Raw genomic sequence first — 26,045 nt, forward strand, 5'->3', positions numbered from 1 at the left:
CTGTGATGATGACCGAACCCTGATACCCACTTGGCAGCTCCAACCAGTAGCCCGAGAAGACACGGCATTTAGGGAATCCCTTAATACATGACTAATAGAATACTTTACTCCCAGTGCTGAGATGGCATAGGACCCTAGCACAGAAAGGGAGGCACCTAAGGTGGTGGTGAGGAGAGACTGCATGAGACAGACGTGGGTATCCAACGCACCTTAGAACGTGAACCTATGGAATTGGAGAACATACTCCATAAAAGAGACAACAAACAAGGGAGCAGTCCTGAGGCCCTTGCACGACTACTAGGAATATAATATGGCACTGGAACGACTGAGGTTCCATGGCTATAAAAACTACCTGAATAGAGTGCACAAGGAAAATGGGAAGTTGGGCGGATTATTAGCTTGGCTGGTCCGCCCTGAGGCCAAGAGCATCCGTGTCACAAGGCGACATATGGCAGATGGGACACTCCTGTACTCCCCCAAAGCATTAACATGCAATTCAGGTCCTACCACATGTCCCTTTCTGGGCCACCGGAGGACACCCTGCCAATGGACTTGGACCATCACCTAGAGTCCCTGCCCCTGCAGTACCTCACACCTGAGGCGAATGACTCACTAGGGGCTCCAGTAACCATGGAAGAGGTAAAAAACACCGTCAAAGAACTGGCAACCAGTAAACGCCATGCATGGACGGCCTCCCAATAGAGTTCTATAAGACATTTGTTGACATATTAGCACCCACATTAGTGGAATTATATGCAAAAGACTACGAGGAGGGCATACTGCCGGAGACAGCGAGGGAGACATTAGTGGTCCCACTGCCTAAATCCACCTCCAAAACCATTACAATGACAGACTTCCAGCCCCTGTCTATGTTGAATTCTGACTTTAAGATATTAGTGAACCACCTGCTACCCCACATGCAGAGACTCACCCATGAAGACCAAAATTGCTTCCTACCAAGACACAATGCCGCGCCTGACCTTCAGCGGCTGTATTAGACCTTATACACGCCTTATACACACCAGAGGGCCCATATAACCCTAATACCATGATCATGTCAGTAGACTAAGAGAAAGCTTACGACTCCCTGAGATAGGATTACCTGAAAGTGGTCAGGACCCGAATGGGGCTGGATGTTAAATGGGTAAGTGGATAGCCACCCCATGGCGAGAGTATGAACACGGAGGATGTCTCCAACATCTATGAAATTTTTCAGGATACCAGCCAGGGTTTTGCTCTTTCGCCACTTCTTTTTGCCACTGCAATCGAACCCTTGGCAGAGCAGTTCCGTATGAACGGACTGGAGTGAGGCATTATGAACGGTAACACTACACACATCATTGTATTCGGATGATTTACTGATTTATTTACATGATGGAGAGGCTAGAGTGCCTGGGGCTCTACAACTCCTTGAGAAATGTGATAGTTTTTCTGGCCTAAGGGTGAACAGGAGCAAAATATGTTTTCCCGATGACCGCAGGGGCTTCCTGCCCTTTTACCTTCCCCCAAGATGTACACTGGGCACCACACACATTTAAGTACCTGGGAATACAAATATTCCATGACTTGGCTGACCTTCGGGAAAGGAACCTGGCTAAAACCCTCTGGTCCTTGAAATCAAGTGTTGAGTTCTGGCGCTCCCTTAAACTACACGCGATGGTGCTGATAGCTCCTTCCAAAATGGTCAAGGTGCCCCGTCTACTATACTTCTTTGTCAACCTCCCAGTGGAAATCCCAGTGAGCTGGTTTAGGGAACTCGATAAACTTCTACAGGAACTGATCTGGGATGGCATGCCTTGTTGTCCATCTCCACCGCCCTACATTGGGGGAGAGCTGGGAGTGCCAGACGTTGAACTATATTACTTGGTGGCCCAACTACAGTGGGTTGCAAAGTAGCTGGATGGCAAAAATGTATCTGAATTAGGTCGATAGGTGCAGAGCCTGGTCAGGGCCTATTGATGGCCAGATTGTTGAAGCTAAAGATTCAAACCCCCAACCTGAATGTCCTGCTAGCCACAACACTAATTTGCTGGAGATGGGGACTATGCCATACCCGAGTTAAGACCCCATATGCCCCTGAATTACCTCTAGTGGGTATACCCCATGGAGAGCCAGTGAACTTCTTTTCCGCTGGGCAGGTGGATCCCTTGACAGAAGCTGGACTGGTGTAATTGGGGGACTGCTTTCAGTTTAGTGTCCTTACCCCATTTGGGGATCTGGTGGAACAAACGGGCCTGTCAGCAGGGTAATTCCTTACCTATGAGGCATTGTACCGAGCCGTGCAAGACTTATGGGATACCCACACCACGAAGCCCAACACCCATACAGTGCTCCAACTCCTCCTGATCATGAGAGCAGGCTCCCACCTAGTAATTTGGTTCTACAAAGCTCTTAATGAACTGACTTGGAAGCTGCTCAGTGCACTCAGGACTCATTGGAAGGCAACACTAGAGAGGGTAATAACCGGCCCGAATGGAAAAGAGTGCTGGCCTAGCTACAAGGTCTCTCGCAACTCACTGCTTAAATGCATACATACAACTACATACACAGAACCTATTTGACCCCGCACAGAATCAGGTTCATAAATGGAGGTGAGCCCAGGGGATACCCTTGCAGTAACGCCCTGGACCCGGACTTTGACCAGATGACATGGGGATGTCCTGGACTCAGGGGGTTCTGGAGGGGAGTCATGGAGAGGCTTGGCGACATCTTGGATTGACTACTTACCGACACCCTATCCCAGTGTCTTTTGGGCCTGTTTTCCATGCCGACCCCTAAGAAGGTGGGGAATAGATTCCTGGGCTTGGTTCTTGTGCTGCCCAGATGGCAGGTGGCCATGGCCGCATGGCCTGGAGTTTGCCCAGGAGGCCGAACCTGGAAGTGTGGGTGAGCAGCATGACGAGATGGGCATGAGCGGAATAATGGATGCTGCAAAGGGACGAGGCCCGAGGTGTGCTGGTTCACCCCATCGCACTCCTATGGACTGAGGTGCTAGATGATTGGGAATCCATTGGACTGACCGACCACCAAACGAAGAACAGGGCAGAATGGATGCCAGAGGGATCGGATACAAATTTCTTACACTAGAGGTTGGGGACCTGAACAAGTATGCCCCTTGAAAGCCATTTTGATTGCCAAGTTTGGGCTGACCCCTGAAAAGTATCGCCAGAAATTCAGGGACAGTACCAAGCTCTCCAACCAAACTTGCGTGGACTTCTTTGATTCTTCTAGTAAGGCACTGAATGGTTGGGTTCAGGCAGTAAAGTAAATGATTATGTGGGGTTATATAATTTGATCCCGAGAGCGCATATGCTCAGTATTTGCTTTACAGAGTTGCGCCAGCACCTGATTGACAGTAAGCTGACTGATCCCAGGAAGCTTGCTGAGGAGGCTAACCTCTGGGGTAGCACCTGAGTGTCCAAGAAGGTACCTGGGAGTGACCCCAAGAAGGGTGGTTCCATTTCTCCCCAACAGAGTGAGGGTGAGGTTAAAGATAACCCAGACAAGTCCCAGAGTAAAGGGGGAGGAAAAGGTTCCCATGCCCCATGTGAGAAACAGGGTGGTAGTTCTTGTGGGTGGTGGCCCAGGGAACTCCATTTCCAACCCCGCTGCTTTAAGTGCTCCCAGCTAGGACACAAGCAGGGGCACTCTATCCAGAGAAACCACCCACTGGTGGAACCTCTACAGGGGTGGCCAATGTGGCCTTAGGGGAAAGTGGTCCCCAAGCGCAGGTCATAGACCATGCCCTAATCTCCCCAGTTGGGAGATAGACCCAGAAGGTAAGCTAGTGACCGCTGAGGGTGGGAGTCGTCACATCCACCAAGTGGGAGTGAATGGGGTCCCAGTCACTTCTCTGAGGGATACAGGGGCTAGTCATACCATAATGGTGAAGAGACTAGTTTCCCCAGAGCAGTATACGGCCAGGTGTGTAGGGTGACTCCAGCTCATGGGGAGGATTTCTTCTGCCCTATGGCCCTGGTATCCCTGGAGTGGGGTGGGGAGTTGACCCAGAGAAGGATCAGAGTTAGTCCCCTGCTGCCCAGTGACTGCATTCTGTGGAATGAGCTACCTCATGTGGCAGGAGACCTGGGGGTGACCCCTAAGGGTGCCCTGACAGTTCAGTTGTCAGGCAGTGCCACTCACCAGAGGAGGGTACAGAAGCCCATATGTAGGGGCATGGTGAGGGAGGACTCACCCCTGCCCCCTGTTCAACCTCAAGGTACAGACCCTGGGTTGAGTGACCAGTGTCAGGATATCACCACTGAACTGGTGGAAAGTAGAGTGGAGAAGGGGTACAAGACCCCTGGGGCTACTGCTCCCCATTCTGAAATGCCTCAGATGTCAGAAAAACCTCAGAAGCCCATAGGAAACTCCCTGCCAGCCCCACGACTGAAGGAGAACCATCCAATGGTCCCACTCAGCGCCTCCACTTAGCAGTGGATAGCCTGGGGTCTGACTCTTGACACTGACAGCTGTCAGTGGCCTCTATTGGTTGCTGTCCTTGTGGACAGAGTTTTCCCTGAGTTGGGGACAGAAGTCAAACCCAAGGAGTGGAATGGACCACATCAATTTGTTGGCCATGGTGGTACTGTCTGCCTACTGGGATGCATCTGTGAGCAAATTAAGGTTAGAAGCTTCACAGATGGGGTCCCCAGATGAATGAGGAGAAGGGTTCCCCATGGGTCAGTGCAGTGGGCCCAGAGAGTATAGACAGAGGAGCCTCACTGAGTTCAGAAAGGCAGAGAACTGGCAAGTGCCTCTGCAGTAGTGGGCCATTGTCCATGTGCTATCACTCTAAGTAGGAAAGCCCATCAAAGTATTAATCAGCCTACCATGGCCTTAGGCTGGAAGGGTGATATATTGGAAATGACTTCTCTCCAGGGTCACCCCCAAACTTTTTGCCTTCCTCCTCTTCTTTTTCTGACCTCATTTTTGCTGGTTTTGGAACTCTGTGCACTTTAACACTGCTAACCAGTGCTTAAGTGCATATGCTCTCTTCCTTAAACACAGTAACATTGGTTCATTCCCAATTGGCATATTTGATTTACTTGTAAGTCCCTAGCAAAGTGCACTACATGTGCCCAGGGCCTGTAAATTGAATGCTACTAGTGGGCCTGCAGCACTGGTTGTGCCACCCACATAAGTAGCCCCTTAACCATGTTTCCGGCCTGCCATTGGAAGGCCGGTGTGTGCAGTTTCACTGCCACTTTGACTTGGCATTTAAAAGTACTTGCCAAGCCTGAAACTACCCTTCTTCTACATATACGTCACCCCTAAGGTAGGCCATAGGTAACCCATACGGCCAGGTAGGTAAAAGGCAGGACATGTAAATGTGTGTTTTATATGTCCTGGTATTTGGAAACTCCTAAATTAATTTTCCACTACTGTGAGGCCTACTCCTTTCATAGGATAGCATTAGGGCTATCCTCTTATACTGTTTAATGGTAGATTCTAATCAGAAAGGGGTAACCAGGTCATATTTAGTAAGGCCAGAATGATAATAGGAAATCCTGCTTATTGGTGAGGTTGGATTTTATATTACTATTTTAGAAATGCCACTTTTAGAAAGTGAGCATTTCTCTGCACTTAAAATCCATCTGTGCCTTACAGCCTGTCTCCAATGGACTGGTTGACAGCTTCCTTGTGCATTTCACCCAGACAACCACAAACACAGGATACTCAGTCACACATGCACTCTTCTGCATACTGAATGGGTCTTCCTGGGCTGGAAGGGTGGAGGGCCTGACACTTACATTTCAAAGGCTAGTGGCCTGCCCTCACACAATGGACTGCCAAACCCCACTACTGGGACACTGGCAGACAGACCTGTACTGAAAGGGGACCACACCCTGAAGTCTCCCCCACTTCAGAGGCATTTTTGGGTATATAAACTGGGTCCCTGACACCACCAAATCAGACACTTCTGGACCTGAACCTGCAACCTGTCAAGAAGAACTGCTTGCCTGTCCAAAGGACTCATCTGGACTGCTTTGCTGAGAAGGACTGTTGCCCAGCTGTTGCCCTGCGTCCTTGCTGCCCTCTGACTCTGCTGAGAAGTGCTCTCCCAGGGCTTGGATTGAGCTTGCCTCCTGTTTTCTGAAATCTCAGGGCCAAAAAGACTTCATCTCTTCAGGAACCTCCTTGTGCGCCAAAAATCGCCACCTAGCCTGCCGGAAACAACACACACCTGAACCGAAAAGGCTCAACCCAACTTCCTGAGTGAAGTATCTACGCAGCGCCTGCCCTGCGACAGAAAATTTGACGCATCACCTACCGGATCAACGCAACACCTGTGACTTCGTCCCGCACGCCCAGGATTTTCCCCGCATCGTCCCTGGACATCAGAAGGATCCCCGCAACGCAGTGAGGAACCAATACTGCACGCCGGAAATCTACACAAAGCCCCGTGCAGGGTGGAAAGAAACGATGCATCATCTGTGCCGTGCCGGACATTCCGCTGCACACCCTATTTTTCCACGCGTCTCCTCCTCTGAGGTCTCTGTGCGTGTTATTTTTTACGCAAACCAGGTACTTTGTGCAAACAAGAGACAGCTATTGATTTCTAAGATTTAAGACTCTTTTTAATCTTGCAAAAGTGATATCTCAACTGGTGCTTATTGAATCTTTACCGTTTTGACCTTAATTTAACTAGATAAATATCATATATTTTTCTAAAACTGTGTGGTGTATTTTTGTGGTGTTTTCACTGCATTACTGTATGATTTATTGCACAAATACTTTACACATTGCTTTCGAAGTTAAGCCTCACTGCTCAGTGCCAAGCTACCATAGGGTGGGCACAGGATAATTTGGATTGTGTGTGACTTACCCTGACTAGGGTTGTGGTCTCTACTTGGACAAGGGTGCCAACTAGAGACCCCATTTCTAACAGGTAGGATTTAGTTGATTAGTTTGTTAGAAAGAGATACAAAGCTGGGAGAAAGAGATGAAGTGCCGAAAGATGAGGTAGAGAGAGAGACATGAAGAGAAAGTTGTCTTGTGCTTGGTTAACATGTTATTCTCCTGTATTTAAAACAATGTTGCTTTGCCACTTTGGCCTAATTTATTGTAAAACACACCTGCTTAAGAAAACCACAAATAAACACCAAATAGGGAAGCATGCAGGTAGGAAACAAAGAAGAGGGACAGGAAGAACTTGCATGCTGTCACATGTAACTGCTGAGCTTGTCTCTTTCTAACCATTTAAAGAAAACAATAGGGGGATTTCAGGGCATTGTGGTGTGGAAAAAGTGAAACCCGGCAATTATAGCAGCCTTCAGAAGGACTATTTTATCTTCTTGTCCCTTCCTAGATGAACTACCATGTAAACAGGTACAGTGCTATGACTGTCCTGTACTTTAGCCAAAAATGTCAATGACATTGACAACAAATCTGATGGCTGAAGGGGGATAACTAGAAGACCCTCTCCATATTTTTGTGTATTATTTGGCAAGACATTGTTTTTCTTAATTGCAAAAGATCTGGCAAGACTGCTAGAAGTCTCTAAATATGCTGGACCTGAAAATGAATTTCTCCCAACACTTTCTTTTTCAACTCCTGTTTTTACCCTGAATGTAGAAACTGCCTCCATCCACGGTTAATGGAGTACAATATGATTATTTTTCAATTTAAGGGGAAGGATGTAGAAATACATTTTAAAATGAAATAGCAAACTCAGTTACTATTAACAATTTTCTGCTGACTCATGGTTTGAGTTTTCTTTGAGTGTCACCTTTCCTGTGACATATAAATTGTTACTTAATTTTTCTAATGTTTGATAATAATTTTTCTTCAATGTAATGTATGTAAGATATTTACATTTTAATACTTTGATTTCCTTCCCTGGAGACTAAGTGGGGTGGGGAGAATGCTTTCCATAAAAAATTTTGACATGTAGATTTCCACATGTTTCCTCCCACTGTATCTCCTAGGGATTTTACCTTCTTTCCACATTCACAGTCCTAATTTGAAGCACCACAACTCGTAATCCTGATGGAGCTGGGATCTCCTGTTACTTGTGACATCAGGATTATATGGAGCTCTTGTAATGATAGCCTAACTAAAGCCTCTGGTGATGAAACAGACAGAGAAGTTATTAAACTAACTCCCATCTCCATTTATCTGTGTGGACTAGATGGCTTACCCAATCTTTTAGGACTACCAACTGCATGTTTCATTTCCTGTGGTGTGGGTGCTCTCTCAGCTTTGATGAATGGTACCTCACTGGTTACTCCTTGTAAGGCCTCAAATGCGTCTTTTCTTTGTGGCACCACCTTGCCCCATGTCTCAGATGTAGTCGTTGATTTCTTCTTCTTTTTCTCTTCAGGTATGTGGTGACAAGCTGTGGCCTGCTGCTTCCTGTGCTGTTGCCGCGGCTGTATCCACCCTTGTTCATGCTCTATGCTTTGGACAGTGAACGTGAGGAGGATATGTATTGGGAATGTGTATTGCGCCTTAACAAGCAGACAGACATGGCCCTGCTCAGCTTTCTTGGAGTGCCTAGGTAAATTTGATCTGTCACCCATTTGAGGCCCCAAAATACATTGTGTTCAGTAAACTCTAGGTTGACGTTCTTTGGTCTTCAGAATTCTCCATACAAATATACAATCTGAGAGGTGTTGTTAGGCAAATGCTCTGGAGTTTGGTCATGAATGGTTTGGTGATGCCAGGAGGGAATCCTAAAGTAAAATATTTTTTATATTCCCTGAGAAGAACGTGACTGCTTTTAACTTCTTAAAACCAAACCTAAAATGTAAGGTATTTTACAATGAGTATCTGGGTAGGATGCCTAGGTTTTTAACACTGCAGCTAGAGTGTTCTCATTAATGATGTACAAACCTGACTTTTGGTTGGTGTATTGCTTTATGATGTGCTGGCTTAGCCCAAGTACAAGGACTGTTTCATTGTGGTGAGAAACAATTTTTGGTATTTGTGTATTAGTAAAGACTTTAATTGACTTCCACAATTAGATAGAATTTCCACCAGGATCCGTGGTAGCAAAGGTAAGTTAGTTGTTCTTCGGATGGACACTTCTAACCACAGTTTTCAAACCTTGGGAATAGATACAAAAGCGGTACATCCCAAGGTGCTGGGTCTGTGGAATTGCTCAGACCATTAAGTTCTCTGGGACTGAACAGGTAATGTGCACTACCCTTTGGACCTAGCTATTAAAGCAATAGTGCTTCATGAATGGGTGGATGACACCCACATCATAGTCTGACAGATGTCCAGAACAAGCACCAGTGCTAACACAGGTAGTAACCTGAGTTGGCTCTGGTCAGGTGGGCCCTCAGATCCTCCCGGAGCTGCTTCTTGGTCAGTGCATAGTAGATTTTACTACAGAAGACAATCCACCTCGATAGGGTCCGCTTCTGCACTACCTATTCCTTCTTTGCCAAGGAGACCCCTATAAAGAGATAATCGTTGATCCGGTCATTGTTGGTGCAATCGATTTAAAAGCTCACAACTCATTTGGGGCCAAAGTCATGAAGCCTTTCTTCATCTTTTTGAAGAGGAGTGATGTGGAGCAAAGAATGTGAGAATAGTAATGGATCACGAAAGGGTGCCAAAACCTTTGGCAAGAATGCTACTGATAACGAGCTAATCATGAAAAAAGGCAGTGCCAGTAGGTGGAGTCATGCGGGTCCACGCAGACTTCGTTCCGTCCCAGAATTTAGAAATGGAGCTGCTTATAAGCGCCACCTCTGTGGGTTCGCATCAGTTTCTTTCTTTCTGTGATTATGTGTGGGGTTCAAGAGCTCACACCCAACTTTCTTTCATCAGGTGATGATTTTTTTTTCCCCCTTAAAATACCTTTTTCTAGTGTGCAAGGGAACTATGTCCACTCCTAAGCCTACAGGGTTTAACCGTTGTAGGAACTGTAACAAACAGATTTTTGTGATAAAATCCCATAATTATAGCCTCTGGTGTTTAGGTTCTGTCCATAACTGCAAGTCCTGTGATGAGTGCACCCTTGTGAACCTGAAGGCGATCTGGGACCACAAAGCTGTACAGTACTGAGCACTAAAAGAAGCATTGGAAGTCCCTCTACCACTTGATGTTGAGTGCATGAACCTTTTTCTGCTGTCTAGGGCATTCCCGCCACATGTCGTCATTAAGGTCCTTACCTTCAGTAATTCAAAATCGAAGCAGAAGCACAAGAAGGCCAAGTGGAATTTGTCCCTGCCCTCAACTCTCAATCTGAGAAGGCGCAACAATGTTAGGGTGCCTTGCGGTTTCCATCTTGGTCCCCTGCCAAAGAGTGGATTCTGCAACTTACTGTGACTTTCTGGGTCCATTGGCCACATTGCAACAGATTGATGGTTCAGAAAGGCCATGTTATGATTTTTGGCACCCTTCTGGTTCCACGTGTCATGCCTTCAGTCCCAAAGATCCTCAAAGGCCTCCAGTCAGGATAGAGCCAGCGGGTCTGGCCTCAGCACCCTCTATACCTCTAGAATCCACTTAAGGTTCCGCTCTAATGCTGGGGCCATTATCCAGCCCAGCACCAAATTCCACGCAAGCCTCTGCAAGATCGATGCCAACAGTGGAGGCCTTGTAGTTGTTGATGACTCAGAGCTGAATCTAACTCAGTCCTTAATGATGTTGCGTTTCGATGCTATATGGACACACTCTGACCCAGTTAATTCTGATTCTAATAGAAACCTGCATTTGTCTTGAAGTTCCAACTAAGTGTGGCAGCAACTTTTCAGTTTGAACTATGATCAGAGCCAACCATCTTTTTGGGGTTGACATTTGTGACATTGGGGAGTATTTTCCTTATTATTATGATGATGATAATTTACATCTGGATTTGCAAGGCACCAATGAGTTAAACACTTCGCCTGGCACTGGGTTGTATTCTCACCTCGGACCACCAACAGAAGAAAGTGCCTCCTTTGCTGTAGTAATGAGTCGTGCAGCAGAGGTTTTGCACTTACAGTCAATTTATTGAAGCCCTGACTAAAACCCTTATGGAAACATATTCCAAGCCTTGTGCCTTTCCTCCAGTAGAAGTGAACAGGCAGATACCAGACCATGCTGGGCCAGCCTGATATTTTGATGCAGCACCTTAAGCCAGAAAGTTTGATGTTTGATGTTTCAAGATTCCGCCAATATGGTGGACCCCAATCCCTTCATCACAACTCCTGACTGAGTCACGATGTCTTGAAATGTTTGGAAAGGGGATTTTTCCTCAGCCAGCCTAGCTCTCCAGTCATTGGCAGCTGCTTGCTGAGAAGATATACCCATGATTTATGAGATATGACTGGTGAGATCTTTCTGGTGACCTCTTAGTAATTTCAGGCCAGTTTGGCTCAAACCGTCCAGAATGGTCAGGATCCTGGATAAGTTTATCAATTGTTCTGGATTGAACACTAATGACTGCTGGGTAGTATAGGTGGAACTAGTGTGGTGCTTCAGTGGCACACTTGCATCCACCTTCAAGCCGCTTGAGTTTGTCGTTAGCAGCACATGACCACCCTGTGGGAGGCAGGATCAGATATTTCCTCCAAGGGTGGCATAAGATAGCATCTAGTAAGTCAGTCCTCCCGTGCATCCAACGAGGCTATGCCCTGCCATTGCTTTTCAATCTGCTGCACCTTACACCCACATCAGACCATCTCTTCGAGGAGCACTTGCCCATCTCGCTCCAAAACATGCAGGCTCTTTTTGACAAAGGATCCATAGAGACAGACCTGGACTGTGGAATATAGGCTTGATATTACCCCTTTTACTTCGTGTGCTGAAAAAGGATGTATGCCTTAATCCTAGTTTAGATCTCTGCTTCGTAAATGCCTTCTTGCTGAAGGACAAAGTCAAGATGCTCACCCTGTCCCATGATCTGTTGTCCCTGGATTCAAGCAATTTGATGATTATGTTATGTTTATTTTTATAATGACCTACCTATGAGGGTATCCTGGCGCTGTGCAGGTCTGTGAGGTTTGCATTGAGGAGATTTACTGGAAGAGCCAGGTAGCCAGAATTTTGTGGAATTCAAAAAGTGATGAGAAGCCTTTAATGTGGTGTGGGATTTTGTTCCATGCTTTAGGAGCAATGCATGAGAAAGCATAGTCTCCTGATCTTTGCGTATTTGTGTCACATGCACTAATGAGAATCTGGCTGGGTGGAGGTCCTCAGAGAGTTGAGGGAACTGCACATGGTCATTCATGTAGGCTGTGTTGTGTAGTACTTTGTATGTACAGATGAGGAGCTTGAACTGTACTTGTTGATGTATCCAGAGCCAGTGCAGTTCTGTTGGGTGTAGTGTGAAGTCAGACCTGCATGTGAGATTGAGGACAACCCTGGCTGCTGGCTTTTGTATGGTCTGAGGTTTTTGATGAGGTGGGTGTTCCTGTAGTACAGTTTGCTGATGACGAGGGCCTTATTGACAGTTTTCCTGGTGTTGTTGTGTAACTGCTTGAATATCTTTTTCAGCATCCTCAGGGTGTGGAAGCAGGCCATGGAAACGGCGTTGACCTGGGTGGACATCTCCAACTTGCTGTTGATAAAGGTTCCGAGGTTGCTTGCTTGTGTGCTGGAGATGGGTCCTAGAGTCACATGTTGAGGCATTTTTTCTGAAAATCACCACTTCAGTCTTGTCTGTGTTAAGTTTGAAGCAGTAGGACTTCATGCAGGTTACCAATTCAGTCATGCACAAGTTGAAATTGCTCCTGCTGTTGGATGTTTTGTCCTAAAGGGTCAAAATTAATTGTATGTAATTGGCGTAGGTGATTACGTAGATGTGTGCATGGATGACATCTGCCAGTGGCTTTGTGTACATGTTGAAGGGGTTTGGGCTTAACAAGGAACCATGTGGGACTCCGCAAATTAGTTTCCAGCTTCTGAGGAATAGGGTGACATGATAACTGGTTGTGTTCTTCCGGTAGGAAAGGTGCATATGTACTGGATGGCAGCTCCTTGAATGCCAACCTCCTGAAGTCATCTGATTATGATGGGATGAGAGCTTGTATTGAAGGCTGCAAGGAGGTCGAGTAGGATGAAGGCTGCAGTTTCTCCACTGTTGAGAATCATCTGGTTGTCATCAGTTGCTGCTATGAGTGCTGTCTCTGTACTGTGTTTAGGTGGGAAGCCTGATTGCATGACGCTGAGGAGCAGGTAATTGGCGAAGTGGTCGTCGATGTGCTTTTTGATAGCTTTTTCGAGGACCTTGGCCGAGTAAGGAAGGAGGGAGATCGGTTGGTAGTTTGCGAGTTTGGCTGGGCGTATTGAGGGCTTCCTCAGGAGGGCGTTGATGCTCTGTGCTTCCAGGCTTCTGGGAAATGGCTGTGTCGATGGAGGTATTGAGGATGGGGTGGGGGCTTTTCTTATGGGGGTGAGCCTTTGGTGAAGGCAAGGTGAAGTGGGGACAAGTGTCGAGAGGAACCCCAGAGTGGATAGTCTCCATGGTTTCTGTTTCCTCTGTGTTTATAGAGTTCCATGTTGTCATGGTGTCGTATTTGTCTGATACCCGAACGAAAATTTGTTGCAGCGTTGATGGGGGTCCAGTTGTGGGTCGAAGTTGGTGTAGATGACTGTAATTTTGTTGCAGAAAAAGTCTGAAAAGTTGTTGCATAGTTCTTCGGTTGGGGTGATGTTGCTGGTGGTTGCTATTAGTGTGATGAAGTCCTTGATGATACAAAACATTTCTTTGCTGTTGGAGCTGGCCTTGATGTGCTCCGCTATGGCCTTCCTTTTTGTTTCCTGTATTTGCTGGTGGTAGCATCTATGGGTGTATTTGAATGCTTCCATGTCCGATTCTTCCTGGCTCACTCTCCATCTCCGTTCCAGTTGTTTGCAGTCCTGTATGGTCATTCCGAGTTCTTCTGTGTACCAGCTGGCCTCCGTTCATATTTTACCACTTGGCTGTTTTTTCCAAGGGGCCAGGGTGTCAGCGCAGGTGTTAATCAAGTCCTTGATGTGGCCTGGGTGCTCTGGTTGTTTTTTGTGGAGGGTGAACGTTTTAGTTTGTTCTAGCAGTCAAGTCCAGTTCTGGTGGTTCGTCTGTGGTAGAGAATGTTGATTGAGAACCTGATAAAGGCATGGTTGGTCCAGTTGACTGAAGTGGGTGTGTTAATCATGATACCATTGAATGAGGTTAAAACAGGGTCCAGGATGGGTCTGGCTGCCATCGATAAGGTCATGTGGGGAGGGAGGAACGCAGGGGGTGGTGGGTGGAGCTGGGAACAGCCCAGGAGAGAGCGAGAAAAAGGTGTGCATTGAGGAAAATGTAAGGAACATTGAAGACGCAGGGAGGGGGTTGCAGAAAGGGCGGAAGCAGTGAAAACAGGCACAATGAGAGACAAAAGACAAACTGAGAGCACAAAAAGACAAAAGGCAGAGAAAAACAGGAGAAATGCAATAAAAATACTGGACCAAGGGTAAGATAAAGGCTAAAATCAAGGGCACAATAAAACACAAAAGGCAGAGAAAAACATGTGACGTGCATTGAAAAATGCAATAAATAACTGACAAAGAAATGGGAGAAAGGCTAAAATAAAATAAGGTCACAGTAAGAGAGAAGGTGTTTTGCTTCACTAATGACCAAGCTGAAACACTCATGCACTGAAACAAAATCTCTGGAATGTGCTTCTTAGTCCAAAGAAGACATTTATTATTTCACTACGCAAGGTTCCTAAAAGGAGATTACCATGTTGAAAGCTCATGTTTAAAAATGGTCACAGCAATAATGTACAAATGATTCTCCACTGCAATATACACAGCAAATATATGTATCTATTTTATAATGCAAAGCAAATAATGAATTAAAAAGTATGCATCACTATGAGGCAAGGGCAACAACGCTCCTTCATCTCTCTCCTATCCGCATCAAATCTCCAGATCCCAGAATCGATCGAGGAGAGAGAGATCAATGATCCTCACGGGAAGGATGACACACTCCATCATCCTGGATGCACCTGAGATCTGCTCTGTCCCCGATACATCTTGTCTCGGCCTCTTATACTTTAAACAACAAGAGAGGAAAATTCCAGACTTCCCTCTCCCTGCAGAAGTTTAGTTATTCAAAAAATGCTGATTTGTTTTGGCTAGCTTTGAAAATAAAACGTCGGAATGTGGCCACAACCCCAAGGTGCCAACCCAAAACAAGGCCTTTCCCTGCCGTCTGAGTACATTGTTATCAGCCTATGCCTTTGGTGGGAAAAAATACGAAAACAAGCCAGAATGCACATTGTACAACGGGGAAATCACTTGCAGCTTTTAACACGGCAGAGTCTAATGCTAAGATAAAGTCAATAGGCAGAATGGTGCTGGTGGTCACTAAGGTGACAGTGTAGTGCTAGGCCAAGTGCAAAGTGGTGCAACACGAAGTGAGTGGTCAAAACACACATATCACTATAGAAGGGCAGAGAAAAATGGGTGAAATGCATTGAAAAGCACTGGCAAAAGTAAGAGGAAAGTGAAACAGGCATCAAACAAGCTAAAGTGGTGGAAAGCGGATATGCAAGCAGTGAACAGTGAGAAAGAGAGAGCGAGCAAGATGAAGTGAGTGAGAGGACTGAGGCTGGAGAACTACTCATTTTTAATATGCCCATCCTGCAGTCCTACATAGGCTACTTCAGGTACAAGGTGGGTCATGAGGTTTGTTTGCTGGATATTTTCTTTGCATTCACCAACCAGATACAAATTTCAAAATAGACCTGCAGTCTTATTTTTTGTTTCCTTCCTGTCATTTTTCTTTCCTTTGCACCCTTCTATTTACCCATATGCCACATCCATGCCCTTAACTCTTTATATCTTATCCATCCCCTAATTATCTGAAGCAGACGATCAGAAAGTATTAACAAGTAACAGATGTTCAATAAGTAAATGATGAACAATGGAATTCTTTGAACTTGGATCCCTTCATATCTTGATGATTCACTGATTGTACTTTTTCTCTTGCAGTAAGTTTTGGCCCACAGAGATATCGGTGCTGGGAGAAAGCAAAAAGGTATAGCATATCAGGCATATTTTTCTCTTTGTAGTGTTTGAAGGCAGTTTATAGATGTAAATTGTACACTTTTGTTACACCTATGATACATACATGTGCGCTGCTGAACTTGTGTAAATACCAGCATGTTCACTGTGATGTGTTCACATCTATAAATTTTTCTGCAGTGTGAATGGTTTCTATATTTATATTTCCGATAGACTTATAACCACAGGACCCTCACCTTTTAAATGTTTCCCAGGCATCAGACTGGATCTGGAAAATTTTGAGCAGTACCTCTGTGTGCCGCTAGTTGGCAGCCATGCAGCTTAGTACTGATGCCATTCTGCTTTTGCAAAGATGTGCGGAGCCCAAATAGCTTAATTTCCATGCTCTGATATCACTTCCTTCCTTTTTGCACCACCAGATCCATAGATACCTCTTGTCTCTTTGAGACCCTATTCTGCCTAAATTCCATGGTTTTGTGCCTTTACCCTGGAAAGGAAGAGTACAGGACATTCAGGCTATATGATCTTGATCTTTCAGCCTCTGTTTTTGATTTCAGTGAGGTCGACCCTGTTTGAGCTGGTGTGACTTGTAGCCTTATGCATCCTGCTGATCGAGGGCATTAGGTGACATGAGGGCTATACAGTGGGAGCTCAAGTCGTTGTGGGCCCAACATCAAAGGGACCTCTGCGACCACCTTCAGATTTTAGAAGAGACTGCAAATTATCTGCATTGGCGGTTGCTGGACCACAATTAGGTCAGCAACAGAGCACTCTCCCAACACCACCCAGATCTGACAGTGGTGATCAGTGCATCACTTCTGGGTTGTGGCGGCCTCCTGGGAGAGGTGGCGGTTAGAGGTCTCTTGATTCTGGCGGAATCCCAGCTCCAAATCGACCTCCTGGAAATGAGGGACGTCATCTTGGCACCAAAGCCTTCCTTCCATCCATCAAGGGAAAGCTGGCACAGGTGCTTACGGACAATTCAACCACCATGTGGTATTGTAACACACAGGATGAAGTGGGGTCCTGGGCCTTGCGCCTAGAGGCAGTATGCCTCTTGAAATGGCTGGACCAATAAAAGAGAGTTTCCTGGTGGTGTACCACCTGGCAGGATCTTTGAATGCCAGAGTGGAGAAGCTCAGCCTTCCAAGCCTAGCGGCTCATGAGTGGCATTTGCACCCAGAGGTGACAAAAGGTCTCTTCGACAAATGGGGGTAGCCGTGGCTTGATGTATTCACCACCAAGGATAACACACAATGCCAGTATTTCTGGGTGTTAAAGTTTCAAAGGCGCCTCTTGCTAGGAGATGCGTTCCGTCTAGGTTGGATCTTGGGACTCTTGTATGCCTTCCTACCGATACCTCTTCTGCCACAAGTTCTGAAGAAAAGCAAAACCAATCTGGCCCAGGTTATCATTGTGGGCCTGGACTGGGCACAGATGAATATGGTATCCTGAGCTCTTGGCCTTAAACATCTGTCCTTCGATCAAGCTGTCCATCCTGGAGGATATGCTGTTACAGCAATGGGACAGTGTAAGGAAATTCCTCCTTGGCATGGTTACCCCCTGACTTTTTTGCCTTTGATGATGCTATGTTTTGAATTGAAAGTGTGCTGAGGCCTGCTAACCAGGCCCCAGCACCAGTGTTCTTTCCCTAACCTGTACTTTTGTTTCCCCAATTGGCACACCCTGGCATCCAGGTAAGTCCCTTGTAACTGGTACCCCTGGTACCAAGGGCCCTGATGCCAGGGAAGATCTCTAAGGGCTGCAGCATATCTTATGCCACCCTGGGGACCCCTCACTCAGCACAGACACACTGCTTGCCAGCTTGTGTGTGCTGGTGAGGACAAAACGAGTAAGTCGACATGGCACTCCCCTCAGGGTGCCATGCCAACCTCACACTGCCTATGCAGAATAGATAAGCCACCCCTCTAGCAGGCCTTACAGCCCTAAGGCAGGGTGCACTATACCATAGGTGAGGGCACCAGTGCATGAGCACTGTGCCCCTACAGTGTCTAAGCCAAACCTTAGACATTGTAAGTGCAGGGTAGCCATAAGAGTATATGGTCTGGGAGTCTGTCAAACACGGACTCCACAGCACCATAATGGCTACACTGAAAACTGGGAAGTTTGGTATCAAACTTCTCAGCACAATAAATGCACACTGATGCCAGTGTACATTTTATTGTAAAATACACCCCAGAGGGCACCTTAGAGGTGCCCCCTGAAACCTTAACCAACTACCCGGTTAGGCTGACTGGTTTTAGCAGCCTGCCACACTCAAGACATGTTGCTGGCCACATGGGGAGAGTGCCTTTGTCACTCTGTGGCCAGTAACAAAGCCTGCACTGGGTGGAGACGCTATCACCTCCCCCAGGCAGGAGCTGTAACACCTGGCGGTGAGCCTCAAAGGCTCACCCCCTTTGTTCCAGCACCGCAGGGCACTCCAGCTAGTGGAGTTGCCCGCCCCCTCCGGCCACGGCCCCACTTTTGGCGGCAAGGCCAGAGGAAATAATGAGAATAACAAGGAGGAGTCACTGGCCAGTCAGGACAGCCCCTAAGGTGTCCTGAGCTGAAGTGACTCTAACTTTTAGAAATCCTCCATCTTGCAGATGGAGGATTCCCCCAATAGGGATAGGAATATGACCCCCTCCCCTTGGGAGGAGGCACAAAGAGGGTGTACCCACCCTCAGGGCTAGTAGCCGTTGGCTACTAACCCCCCAGACCTAAACACGCCCTTAAATTTAGTATTTAAGGGCTTCCCTGAACCTAAGAATTTAGATTCCTGCAACTTACGAAGAAGAGGACTGCTGAGCTGAAAAACCCCTGCAGAGAAGAAGAAGACACCAACTGCTTTGGCCCCAGCCCTACCGGCCTGTCTCCCTCCTTCAGAAGAAAACTGCTCCAGCGACGCTTTCCCCAGGACCAGCGACCTCTGAATCCTCATAGGACTGCCCTGCTTCCAAAAGACCAAGAAACTCCCGAGGACAGCGGCCCTGTTCAACAAAGACTGCAACTTTGTTTCCAGAGGACCAGATTTAAAGACCCCTGCAATCCCCGCAAGAAGCGTGAGACTTGCAACACTGCACCCGGCGACCCCGACTCGACTGGTGAAGAAACAACGCTACAGGGAGGACCCCCAGCCGACTCCAAGACTGTGAGTAACCAAAGTTGTCCCCCCCCTGAGCCCACACAGCGACGCCTGCAGAGGGAATCCCGAGGCTCCCCCTGACCGCGACTGCCAGACTCTAAAATCCCGACGCCTGGCAAAGACCCTGCACCCGCAGCCCCCAGGACCTGAAGGATCGGATCTTCAGTGCAGGAGTGACCCCCAGGAGGCCCTCTCCCTTGCCCAGGTGGTGGCTACCCCGAGGAGCCCCCCCCCCTTGCCTGCCTGCACCGCTGAAGAGACCCCTTGGTCTCCCATTGATTTCTATTACAAACCCGACGCTTGTTTGCACACTGCACCCGGCCACCCCCGCGCTGCTGAGGGTGTACTTTCTGTGTGGACTTGTCCCCCCCCCCCCCCCCCGGTGCCCTACAAAACCCCCCTGGTCTGCCCCCCCAAAGACGCGGGTACTTACCTGCTGGCAGACTGGAACCGGGGCCCCCCCTTCTCCATTGAAGCCTATGTGTTTTGGGCACCACTTTGAACTCTGCTCCTGACCGGCCCTGAGCTGCTGGTGTGGTGACTTTGGGGTTGCTCTGAACCACCAACGGTGGGCTACCTTGGACCCCAATTTGAACCCCGTAGGTGGTTTACTTACCTACAGAACTAACAATAACTTACCTCCCCCAAGAACTGTTGAAAATTGCACTGTGTCCACTTTTGAAATAGCTATATGTGTTTTATGTAAAAAGTATATATGCTATTGTGATTATTCAAAGTTCCTAAAGTACCTACCTACAATACCTTTCAAATGAGATATTACATGTAGAATTTGAACCTGTGGTTCTTAAAATAAACTAAGAAAATATATTTTTCTATAACAAAACCTATTGGCCTGGAATTGTCTCTGAGTGTGTGTTCCTCATTTATTGCCTGTGTGTATGTACAACAAATGCTTAACACTACTCCTTTGATAAGCCTACTGCTCGACCACACTACCACAAAATAGAGCATTAGTATTATCTCTTTTTGCCACTATCTTACCTCTAAGGGGAACCCTTGGACTCTGTGCATGCTATTCCTTACTTTGAAATAGCACATACAGAGCCAACTTCCTACATTGGTGGATCAGCGGTGGGGTACAAGACTTTGCATTTGCTGGTCTACTCAGCCAATACCTGATCACACGACAAATTCCAAAAATTGTCATTAGAAATTGATTTTTGCAATTTGAACTATTTTTCTAAATTCTTAAAAGTCCTGCTAGGGCCTTTTGTTAGTCCCTGTTTAGCATTTCTTTTAGAAGTTTAAAAGTTTTGTGAAAGTTTGAATTAGAACCTAGAACTAGTTTTAGATTCTTAAAAAGTATTCCAACTTTTAGAAGCATAATGTCTAGTGCAGAGATGAATGTGGAGGAACTCGACCTCACACCTTACCTCCATCTTAAGATGAGGGAGCTAAGGTCACTCTGCAAAATAAAGAAAATTACAATGGGCTCCAGACCTTCCAAACTACAGCTCCAGGAGCTTTTGGCAGGGTTTGAAAAAGCCAACCCCTCTGAGGATGGCAACACAGAGGATGAAGATAGTGACTTGGAGGGAAATGCCCCCCTTCCAGTCTTACTTAGGGAGACCAGGGCTACTCCAGCCCTGTCTCCAAATATACTAGTCAGAGATGCTGTTTCCCTCACAGGAGGGACCAACATCTCTGAAATCACTGAGGATAACTCCAGTGAGGAGGACATCCAGTTAGCCAGGATGGCCAAAAGATTGGCTTTGGAAAGACAGATCCTAGCCATAGAAAGGGAAAGACAAGAGATGGGCCTAGGACCCATCAATGGTGGCAGCAACATAACTAGGGTCAGAGATTCTCCTGACATGTTGAAAATCCCTAAAGGGATTGTAACTAAGAATCTTATGACCTCATGAAGGGAACCCTGATTGAGGGCTTTGGATTCTCCACTGAGGAGTATAGAATTAGATTCAGGGGGGCTCAAAAAACCTCGAGCCAGACCTGGGTTGATTTTGTGGACTACTCAGTGAAAACACTGGATGGTTGGATTCAAGGCAGTGGTGTAAATAATTATGATGGGCTGTACAATTTATTTGTGAAAGAACACCTATTAAGTAATTGTTCAAATGATAAACTGCATCAGCATCTGGTAGACCTAGGACCAATTTCTCCCCAAGAATTGGGAAAGAAGGCGGACCATTGGGTCAAGACTAGGGTGACCAAGACTTCCACAGGGGGTGATCAAAAGAAAGGGGTCACAAAGCCTCCCCAGGGGAAGAGTGTTGAGACATCCAAAAACAAAAATAGTAAAGAGTCTTCTTCAGGCCCCCAAAAACCTGCACAGGAGGGTGGGCCCCGAGCCTCTTCACATAACAATTTTGGGTACAAGGGTAAAAACTTTGATCCCAAAAAGGCCTGGTGTCGTAGCTGTAATCAGCCTGGACACCAAACTGGAGACAAGGCCTGTCCCAAGAAAAGTACCACTTCTAACTCCACTCCAGCTAACACTGGAATGGCCAGTCTCCAAGTGGGATCAACAGTGTACCCAGAGCAAATCAGGTGTCACACTGAAGCTACATTAGTCTCTGAGGGTGGGGTGGATTTAGCCACACTGGCTGCCTGGCCTCCTAACATGCAAAAATACAGGCAGCAGCTCTTAGTTAATGGGACAAGTGTAGAAGGCCTGAGGGATACAGGTGCCAGTGTCACCATGGTGACAGAGAAACTGGTTTCCCCTGGTCAATACCTGGCTGGACAAACTTATCCAGTCACCAACGCTGACAATCAGACTAAAGTACATCCCATGGCTATGGTAACTTTAGAGTGGGGAGGGGTCAATGGCCTGAAACAGGTGGTGGTCTCCTCAAATATCCCAGTAGACTGTTTGCTTTGAAATGACCTGGAGTCCTCAGCATGGGCTGAGGTAGAACTGAAAACCCATGCAGCCATGCTGGGTATCCCTGAACTGGTGTGTGTCAAGACAAGGGCACAGTGCAAGGCTCAGGGTGAATAAGTAGAGCTGGAGTCTGGAAAAAGGGCCTAGCCTACCAAGAGAAAAGGAAAGCCAGCTGGGAAACCAGCTGCAACACAACACCAAAAAGAGAACCTCTCTTCTCAGGAAGAAGTTCTGCCCTCTGAGGGAACTGAGCCTATGGAGTTGGAACCTTATCAGGTTGAGCTCTTAGGCCCAGGGGGACCCTCAAGGGAGCAGTTGTGTAAGGGGCAAGAAACCTGTCCCTCTCTTGAAGGCCTTAGGCAGCAAGCTGCTGAAGAGTCCAATGGCAAGAAAACTGGAACACATAGGGTCTATTGGGAAGATGAGCTCCTGTACACTGAGGCAAGAGATCCCAAACCTGGTGCCACTAGGAGAGTGGTAGTGCCTCAGGAGTTCAGAGAGTTCATTCTGACCTTAGCCCATGATATTCCCCTTGCTGGGCATTTGGGACAAACCAAGACGTGGGAGAGACTAGTCAACCACTTCTACTGGCCCAACATGTCCCAGAAAGTTAAGGAGTTTTGTGTCTCCTGTACCACCTGTCAAGCCAGTGGTAAGACAGGTGGACATCCAAAGGCCCCCCTCATTCCACTTCAAGTGGTGGGGGTCCCCTTTGAAAGAGTGGGTGTGGACATAGTGGGTCCACTTGAACCTCCCACAGCCTCATGAAATATGTACATACTAGTAGTAGTGGATCATGCTACTAGGTATCCTGAAGCTATTCCCCTTAGGTCGACTACTGCCCCTGCAGTAGCCAAGGCCCTCATTGGTATCTTTACCAGAGTGGGCTTCCCTAAGGAGGTGGTGTCTGACAGAGGTACCAACTTCATGTCAGCATACCTGAAACACATGTGGAATGAGTGTGGAGTGACTTATAAATTCACTACACCCTATCATCCACAAACTAATAGCCTTGTTGAGAGATTCAACAAGACATTAAAAGGCATGATCATGGGGCTCCCAGAAAAACTCAAAAGGAGATGGGATGTCCTCTTGCCATGTCTGCTCTTCGCTTACAGAGAGGTGCCTCAGAAGGGAGTAGGATTCTCACCCTTTGAACTTCTGTTTGGCCACCCTGTAAGGGGACCACTAGCTCTTGTGAAAGAAGGCTGGGAGAGACCTCTTCATGAGCCTAAACAAGACATAGTGGACTATGTACTTGGCCTTCGCTCAAGGATGGCAGAGTACATGGAAAAGGCAAGTAAAAACCTTGAGGCCAGCCAACAGCTCCAGAAGTTTTGGTATGACCAAAAGGCTGCACTGGTTGAATTTCAACCAGGGCAGAAAGTCTGGGTTCTGGAGCCTCTGGCTCCCAGGGCACTTCAGGACAGATGGAGTGGCCCTTACCCAGTGCTAGAGAAGAAGAGTCAGGTCACCTACCTGGTGGACCTAGGCACTAGCAGGAGCCCCAAGAGGGTGATCCATGTGAACCGCCTTAAGCTCTTCCATGACAGGGCTGATGTGAATCTGTTGATGGTAACAGATGAGGATCAGGAAGCTGAGAGTGAACCTCTCCCTGATCTTCTCTCATCAAACCCTAAAGATGGTTCAGTAGATGGAGTGATCTATTCAGACACCCTCTCTGGCCAACAGCAATCTGACTGCAGGAAGGTCCTGCAACAGTTTGCTGAGCTCTTTTCCCTAACCCCTGGTCAGACACACCTGTGTACCCATGGTGTGGACACAGGAGACAGCATGCCTGTCAAAAACAAAATGTTCAGACAGTCTGACCAAGTTAAGGAAAGCATCAAGGTGGAAGTCCACAAGATGCTGGAATTGGGAGTAATTGAGCACTCTGACAGCCCCTGGGCTAGCCCAGTGGTCTTAGTCCCCAAACCTCACACCAAAGATGGAAAGAGAGAGATGAGGTTTTGTGTGGACTACAGAGGACTTAATTCTGTCACCAAGACAGATGCCCATCCCATTCCTAGGGCTGACGAACTGATTGACAAATTAGGTGCTGCCAAATTCTTAAGTACCTTTGACTTAACAGCAGGGTACTGGCAAATCAGAATGGCAACTGGAGCAAAAGAAAAGACAGCATTCTCCACACCTGATGGGCATTATCAGTTTACTGTTATGCCCTTTGGTTTAAAGAATGCCCCTGCCACCTTCCAAAGGTTGGTGAATCAAGTCCTTGCTGGTTTGGAGTCCTTTAGTGCAGCTTATCTTGATGATATTGCTGTCTTTAGCTCCAGCTGGCAGGATCACCTGGTCCACCTGAAGAAGGTTTTGAAGGCTCTGCAATCAGCAGGCCTCTCTATCAAGGCATCCAAATGCCAGATAGGGCAGGAACTGTGGTTTACTTGGGACACCTTGTAGGTGGAGGCCAAGTTCAGCCACTCCACCCCAAGATCCAGACTATTCTGGACGGGGCAGCTCCAAAAACCCAGACTCAAGTCAGGGCATTCCTTGGCTTGACTGGGTATTACAGGAGGTTTGTGAAGGGATATGGATCCATTGTGACAGCCCTCACAGAACTCACCTCCAAGAAAATGCCCAAGAAGGTAAACTGGACTGTAGAATGCCAACAGGCCTTTGACACCCTGAAACAAGCAATGTGCACAGCACCAGTTCTAAAAGCTCCAGATTACTCCAAGAAGTTCATTGTGCAGACAGATGCCTCTGAACATGGGATAGGGGCAGTTTTGTCCCAAACAAATGATGATGGCCTTGACCAGCCTGTTGCTTTCATTAGCAGGAGGTTACTCCCCAGGGAGCAGCGTTGGAGTGCCATTGAGAGGGAGGCCTTTGCTGTGGTTTGGTCCCTGAAGAAGCTGAGATCATACCTCTTTGGTACTCACTTTGTAGTTCAAACTGACCACAGACTTCTCAGATGACTGATGCAAATGAAAGGTGAAAATCCAAAACTGTTGAGGTGGTCCATCTCCCTACAGGGAATGGACTTTATAGTGGAACACAGACCTGGGACTGCCCATGCCATTGTAGATGGCCTTTCCAGGTTCTTCCACTTAGAAAATGAAGACTCTCTTGGGAAAGGTTAGTCTCATCCTCATTCGTTTGGGGGGGGGGGGGGGGGTTGTGTAAGGAAATGCCTCCTTGGCATGGTTACCCCCTGACTTTTTGCCTTTGCTGATGCTATGTTTTGAATTGAAAGTGTGCTGAGGCCTGCTAACCAGGCCCCAGCACCAGTGTTCTTTCCCTAACCTGTACTTTTGTTTCCCCAATTGGCACACCCTGGCATCCAGGTAAGTCCCTTGTAACTGGTACCCCTGGTACCAAGGGCCCTGATGCCAGGGAAGGTCTCTAAGGGCTGCAGCATATCTTATGCCACCCTGGGGACCCCTCACTCAGCACAGACACACTACTTGCCAGCTTGTGTGTGCTGGTGAGGACAAAACGAGTAAGTCGACATGGCACTCCCCTCAGGGTGCCATGCCAACCTCACACTGCCTATGCAGTATAGATAAGCCACCCCTCTAGCAGGCCTTACAGCCCTAAGGCAAGGTGCACTATACCATAGGTGAGGGCACCAGTGCATGAGCACTGTGCCCCTACAGTGTCTAAGCCAAACCTTAGGCATTGTAAGTGCAGGGTAGCCATAAGAGTATATGGTCTGGGAGTCTGTCAAACACGGACTCCACAGCACCATAATGGCTACACTGAAAACTGGGAAGTTTGGTATCAAACTTCTCAGCACAATAAATGCACACTGATGCCAGTGTACATTTTATTGTAAAATACACCCCAGAGGGCACCTTAGAGGTGCCCCCTGAAACCTTAACCAACTACCCGTGTAGGCTGACTGGTTTTAGCAGCCTGCCACACTCGAGACATGTTGCTGGCCAAATGGGGAGAGTGCCTTTGTCACTCTGTGGCCAGTAACAAAGCCTGCACTGGGTGGAGATGCTATCACCTCCCCCAGGCAGGAGCTGTAACACCTGGCGGTGAGCCTCAAAGGCTCACCCCCTTTGTTCCAGCACCGCAGGGCACTCCAGCTAGTGAAGTTGCCCGCCCCCTCTGGCCACGGCCCCA

The 26,045-nt window shown here is 47.4% G+C and overlaps 1 protein-coding gene across 3 annotated transcripts in view; it reads left to right on the plus strand.

Moving 5' to 3' along the window:
• ALS2 (alsin Rho guanine nucleotide exchange factor ALS2) overlaps window positions 1–26,045 on the plus strand; it is an 895,474-nt gene that overhangs the window by 756,860 nt on the left and 112,569 nt on the right. For all 3 annotated transcript variants that reach the window (XM_069226056.1, XM_069226055.1, XM_069226057.1), the window contains 2 exons: window positions 8,327–8,503; window positions 15,904–15,949. In XM_069226056.1, the coding sequence (XP_069082157.1) occupies window positions 8,327–8,503; window positions 15,904–15,949 (223 nt within the window). The remainder of the gene's footprint in view (window positions 1–8,326; window positions 8,504–15,903; window positions 15,950–26,045) is intronic.

The sequence above is a fragment of the Pleurodeles waltl genome, chromosome 3_1, assembly GCF_031143425.1.
Source record: "Pleurodeles waltl isolate 20211129_DDA chromosome 3_1, aPleWal1.hap1.20221129, whole genome shotgun sequence".
Classification (NCBI taxonomy): Eukaryota; Metazoa; Chordata; class Amphibia; order Caudata; family Salamandridae; genus Pleurodeles; species Pleurodeles waltl.